Below are 6,556 nucleotides of genomic sequence, written 5' to 3' on the forward strand. Positions count from 1 at the left end.
TGATGACTGAAGAAATGATGACTGAGCCATGAGACTGAGACCTGATGCTGAGAACTGATGACTGAGAACATGATGACTGAGACCATTATGACTGAGTCATGATGACTGAGATCATCGATGACTGAGAACATGATGACTGAGATCATTATGACTGAGATCATGGATGACTGAGATCATGATGACTGAAACATTGATGATGACTGAGAACATGATGCTGAGATCATGATGCCTGAGACCATGATGACTGAGACCATTATGACTGAGATCATGATGACTGAGATCATGATGACTGAGACCATGATGACTGAGCATGATGCTGAGACCATGATGATGAGAACTGATGACTGAGACATGATGACTGAGACCATGATGATGAGACAGATGCCTCTGAGACCATATGACTGAGCCATGATGACTGCAGCTCATGATGCCTGAGACATGATGACTGAGATCATGATGACCCTGAGACCATGATGACTGAGGACCATGATGACTGAGATCATGATGCTGAGACCATTTATGCCTGAGATCATGATGCACTGAGACCATGATGACTGAGACCATTATGACTGAGATCATGATGACTGAGATCATGATGACTGAGACCATGATGACTGAGGACCATGATGACTGAGACCATGATGACTGAAGACATGATGACTGAGACCATGATGCCTGGAACATGATGACTGAGACCATGATGCCTGAGACCCTGAGACCATGGTGGGCTGGAGGCAGGCTGGGGGGTCACCACTATCACAAAACCTTTAGAGCTTATAGTAGCCAGAACAAACATATATTCACGATTTCACTAATATCATCAAATCAATAATTCAGAGCACGTTTTTGGCTCATTCAGTAGTTTTTACCTGATTTAGTAGAACCCTGTTGAAAAATTATGTTAAAAGTATAATTTATATTCCAAAAACATACATTGACCATAAGAATTTTAATGCTTCCTGTTGTCATGACTTTTTGATTTATGGCCCAGGTCATACTTGTGTTCAGATGATTGTATTTAGCTAAATTAGTACCTTATAAACAGCACACACACCAGTATTTACCAAGCGGTCACTCAAGACTGGAATTGATTAGCTTGTTCTACTGTAATCAAAAGCAAGGGCAAATTAATCACTCACATCAATATTGTATTGAAATCAATTAACTTGGGTATACTGCATATATCTGTCGATAAATGAGAACCTGTTGTAGTAATTAGTAGGCGATGTCATGGCGACGTGGGCACTCTCACAAGGTTGGAGTAATAACATGTTAAGACATTGGGTCTAATCTGAGTTGTGCCTTTAGAAATCAAGAAAATGAACAACTAAGGAATMATTTTTCACTTCCCCAACTCCAAACCGCGGTCTGGTCTGCTGAGTCTGCTTCGCGAAGCATTCCCAGAGGTATTGTGATGTTTGGCCTCTGGGTTTAGAAAATGCTTTGGGTAAGTGTTAGATTTCATAAGTGTTATGAAGGCAGGTGCCAGGCCAGCAGCAAAGTATAACTATTTTCTCTCCAAGCACTCTAATGTACCCATTACAGGTTAATAACACCATGTCTGCCACCCAGTCTCTCACTGTATGTGTGTGTGTGTGTGTGTGTGTTATAATTAAGAAATAATGCACAAGGAGGGGTGGTATATAGCCAATATACCACGATTAAGGACTGTTCTTAAGCACGACGCAACGCAGAGTGCCTGGATACAGCCCTTAGCCGTGGTATATTGGCCATATACCACAAGCCCCTGAGGTACCTTATTGCTGTTATAAACTGGTTACCAATGTAATTAGATTAGTAAAAATAAATGTTTTGTCATACCCATGGTATACGGTCTGATATACCACGGCTGTCAGCCAATCAGCATTCAGGGCTTGAATCACCTAGTTTATAATAGCCCTATATACCACTCGGCTCACAACACAGGCCAGAAGTGTACACTATAGATGCTGCAGGATATGGAAAGTGTAGAATTGCATTCTACTTCACACAGCATTATAGGGCAGCAGATCAGCACTAGCCCTGTAACAAAGATGCATACAGGCCCACACACACAAGCACTCACACACACGTGTATGACGTATGACTGTGTTTCACCCCTCCTTCCCATACAGAATAGGGCTGTTTTTTCTCTTTCTCCATTTGGAGAGAGGGAGTGAGAGGTGAGGACTGGTCTTCTAAACCTCCATTAGTGACTTCTCTCTCTTCATCACAGATGGGGTCAAGGTCTCTCTCTCTCCCTCTCTATCAAACAAAAACACAGTCAATTTTATGACAGAAAAAGTACTTCTGTTTGCTGAACCTACTGTAATGCTGCTCTCTTCTTATTCAGACATCATACAGACACTGCCTAGAGAGAATTGGGTCAGCGTAATTATACTAGGAAGTGATATGACAGAGAATGTGTTGTTTTGACTGGAAGATGACGTGGCGGTTGAAGCTCATGCATGAACATGTACTAGTCGTTATTATCGTTAATCCACCATGCCACTGGGGAGGTGTTATCACAGTATCGCTGGTCTTCAACACCTCCTACTATGGGACTGGTTACTATACACACACCTGTCGTCTTCTGGGTTGGACATTTCTCTCTCTCTCTCCCACACACACGCACAAAGGCTGTTGGATTTGCTATCATCAGCATCAACGTGTACCTATTTAGCAACGGATGACTTGATGATCATGGCTGTTCTTTGCCAAACACAATCTTTACCCTTTTCATCTAACTCCATTTTCTCCTGCCCTCTCTCTTTCTCCTGCCCTCTCTCTTTCTCCTGCCCTCTCTCTTTCCCTCACTCTCTCTTTCCCTCACTATCTCTCTCTCTCACCCGCTGTCTCTTTCTCCTGCCCTCTCTTTTTCTCCTGCCCTCTCTCTTTCTCCTGCCCTCTCTCTTTCCCTCACTCTCTCTTTCCCTCACTATCTCTCTCTCTCACCCGCTGTCTCTATCTCCTGCCCTCTCTCTTTCTTCTGGCCTCTCTCTCGCGCTCTTCTTTCTGGTTCCTGCTGTAGTTGATGAATGTGTCTTGTACCAGAACAGTCAGTCCCCAGCTAGTTAATGGAGGATTTGGTTGTTTTCTCTCTCTCTCCCTCTCCATCTCTATGTCCTCTCTCTGTCCCTCGTCCCTTTCTCTTCCCTTCCTCTTCCTCTTTCTCTCACTACCCCTCCATCTATATACCCCTCTCTCTCCTCCTCCATCCAAACATCAATTTCTCTTTCCCAGTCAGGTGCAGCCTTAATTGGTTTAAGGGCAAACAGAAATAGTAAGTAGTGGAGAATTACCACTATTGTTGTGAATAATGATACACACTTGCACAGAGAGAGGGAGTAAGAGAGAGAGRTGGAGAGAGAGAGATAAAGAGAGAGATGGGGCACTGCACATGCATTTTTCCACTAATGGCATGCAAATACCTCTTCTCTCTGTCCTCTCTATCATCCCTCTCTTGGCCCAGCCCATGATGATTTACCTACTGTATCCTGTGCTGTTGTCGCCGCTCGTCTGCTCATGGTCTGTGTGTGACACGTTGTGGCTTGTGTGTGTTGTGTGTTTGTGTGTGTGTGTGTGTGTGTGTGTGTGTGTGTGTGTGTGTGTGTGTGTGTGTGTTGTGTGTTGTGTGTGTTGTGTGTGTGCGGCGCGCGCCTTGCCTGGTTGGTCGTTGCCTCCACCCAAACTATCCTCACACGTAACCAGAGCCACAGCCAGCCAGTCATTTCTAATGTCCCATAAACAGTTGATAGGATCGGGGTTTTCTGACCCGTCTCTCTAACATCATGACCTTTCAGTGAAGCCATGGCTGCATCAATCTGCCATCAGTGTGTGTCTCTGTGTGTCTACCATTCTATCCCCACATATCAGTCTAGTGGAGGGCTACTCTCTATTCATCACCAATCTGTCCATATGCAGCGCCCCCCCCCAGACACACACACAGTCTCACACACACGTAGTCTCATACACAAACACACACAGAGTCTCACATGCACACAGGTGATCTCTGACACTGTGTTTGTAATTACGGGCTGATGTGGTGATTAGGGACAAGATATCAGATTAACGGGGACACAGATCTGGGGAGGATAATGTGGCAAGGGCGTATGCTGTCTCTCTCTCTCTCTCTCTCACCAACACACACAACACACACACACCACACCACACACACACACACACACACAACACACACAACACACACACCACATACACACACACACACACACACACACACACACACACACACACACTGTAACACAGAGAGAGAGAGAGTGAGGCCAACAGATTGTAGATCATATCAGCTAACATCTTAACCCGTGAGACAATCTCCTTTCAATTAACCAGCCTAAACAAGGAAATCACTCTCATCCCTGGTGTTGCCTGGGTAACCCAATGTGTCTCCCCTACCCATCTGTTCAACCCAATACCCAGCTTTGTCTTTCTGGACAGACCTTTAAAGCTACAGTCAGGGATTTCAGAAGCTGTTCAATGGGTCACGTGTGTGTGATAGAATACGATGAATATAAACAAGCAAGCAGCGCTTTACTGAATGACACGGCAACACTGAGCTACCCAGGCAGCGTGAACGTTGTAATCATTATGAAAATAAAAGATGAAACAGATATACTACGATCATGTAACGCCCACTGCACTTGCTAGTCTTTAATTCATACCACTTGTTTATGCTAAGCAGAGAACCACGAGAGACCATCTGCGTTGGAGAGTGTGTGAGCATAGAAAGTGAAGTTTGAGAACTCTTCCGTAGTCAAGAGGCTGAAGCATGATATGCATGCAGCACATACATTATGTCTAGTGCCCTAGTYCCTCGGCTCCTACACAGGAAATGAAGAACATGTTAAAGCTCTAAGAAGGGCTATTAGACAAGGATGCTGATGGCACACTTGTCTGTTGATTTCCCTTACACAGTGTGTGCGTGTGTATCTGTCTGTGCGGGTGGGTGGCTGCCAAAGAGGACCAGACAGACAGACCAGAAAACAGGCAGAGAAAAGTATCCTATTGTACGTACATGTAGCCACAGAGTTCTGATCTGAAGGTGCCTCGTCACCATGGTTTGATCTGGCGGAGTCATTACTGTCGCTAAACAGTTCCAGCAACCATCTATAAAATCCCTCAGCCAATCCAAAATCGCCCGATATTTATCCTACTGCTGCTCGGAGTTGGCGCTAAAAACAAATTATAAGCCTATGTCAGGACGTGACCCGAATAACATACGGAGCCTGCGAGGCAGAGGGCTAGCCTACACCCAGACGCTGAGGACGACACTCGCAGGTAGAAGAGCATCTCTCCCTGTTATGTCACAGATAGTGTTCCAAACCTGATGTAGGCTATAGATCACCACACAATTATCTCATGGAATAATAAACCACAACAACAAAACAAATAAAAGGAGGCTCCCACATGTTGGCTATATTTTAATTGTGTAACGAAAACCTATTCAAAGGGAAGTTTAGATCATTTGGTGATGATGTGCTGCCCTAGCTACCAACACAGACCATCATCAGTGCGTTGAAGGCTATTGCCAGACCCACTGACACAGAGAGACCACTACTACGTCCTATTCGGAATAAAATAACGGGAACGGGCTTGACATGACCAACGTGCATTACATCCCCTGTATTCAACTGACATCACAGAGCGCACGCTCTCACCGTTACAATGTGCATGTGCCATTCCATGTGAGAGAGCCGCGCGAGAGAGCCAGTGTGAGTTCCGGCGCGGAGCAGTCATTCCAAACCATCAAAACACAGCAATGATCATTCCCATAATTTACCTTCCATCGCAGAAACCGTGGTGGTGATGATGACACATAAAACTGCAAACAAATCCACAGTCATGGCAGAAATGTATAGTCCACACAGCCTATAGGCCTATCCACTGAGAACCACGCAGGACACGCACACAAAAAAATCCCTTCGGTTGTCACAGAGCRGTGTATTCATTCCAGTCAGTAAACCCGTGTTATGAGAGTCACATTTCCAGCCGTACTAAAACAGTGTGTGACAACCAGTGTAGGACCCTGCCGAATGTATGGGATGGAGGCGAGAGTGAGAAGTGGGCAAGACAGCTTCTTTACACCCCGCTAAAGCGGCAGGGCCAATCACAGATTTAAAAGTGAAAATCGCTAACCAATCGCCAATGGTTTGCTCCTCCCAGCTGCATTGTGAAAACACAAAACTTTTCCCTGACCTATTTGAAACGGCAGCCGACCGAGTCAGCGAAGGAGAATAGCACCACCAATTGGTCCGTTTGGGTATTACATTATTAGATGGTCCCCAAAAATGAATAGAATACCTCCATCTCTCTTTCTCTCTCTTTCTCTCTCTCTCTCTCGTCACCCCATCTCTAATCCAATTGCTCTTACCCCCATTTTCCCATGAAAGTGTACACAGAAATTGGAAATTGTTAGATTACCTGATAGATATTACTGCACTGTCGGAACTAGAAGCATAAGCATTTCGCTACACTCGCATCAGCATCTGCTAACCATGTGTATGTGACCAATAAACTTTGATTTGATTTGATTATTCACTCCCATTCACTCATTCACTTC

General features: G+C 44.9%; 1 protein-coding gene across 2 annotated transcripts in view; it reads right to left on the reverse strand.

Moving 5' to 3' along the window:
* LOC111979445 (ephrin type-B receptor 1) overlaps positions 1-6,089 on the reverse strand; it is a 482,851-nt gene extending 476,762 nt beyond the window's left edge. For both annotated transcript variants that reach the window (XM_024009990.2, XM_024009989.2), the window contains exon 1: positions 5,777-6,089. In XM_024009990.2, the coding sequence (XP_023865758.1) occupies positions 5,777-5,840 (64 nt within the window). In that variant the 5' untranslated portion in view covers positions 5,841-6,089. The remainder of the gene's footprint in view (positions 1-5,776) is intronic.
* Between the last annotated feature and the right edge of the window lie 467 nt (positions 6,090-6,556).

The sequence above is a fragment of the Salvelinus sp. IW2-2015 genome, linkage group LG19 (assembly GCF_002910315.2).
Source record: "Salvelinus sp. IW2-2015 linkage group LG19, ASM291031v2, whole genome shotgun sequence".
Taxonomy (NCBI): domain Eukaryota; kingdom Metazoa; phylum Chordata; class Actinopteri; order Salmoniformes; family Salmonidae; genus Salvelinus; species Salvelinus sp. IW2-2015.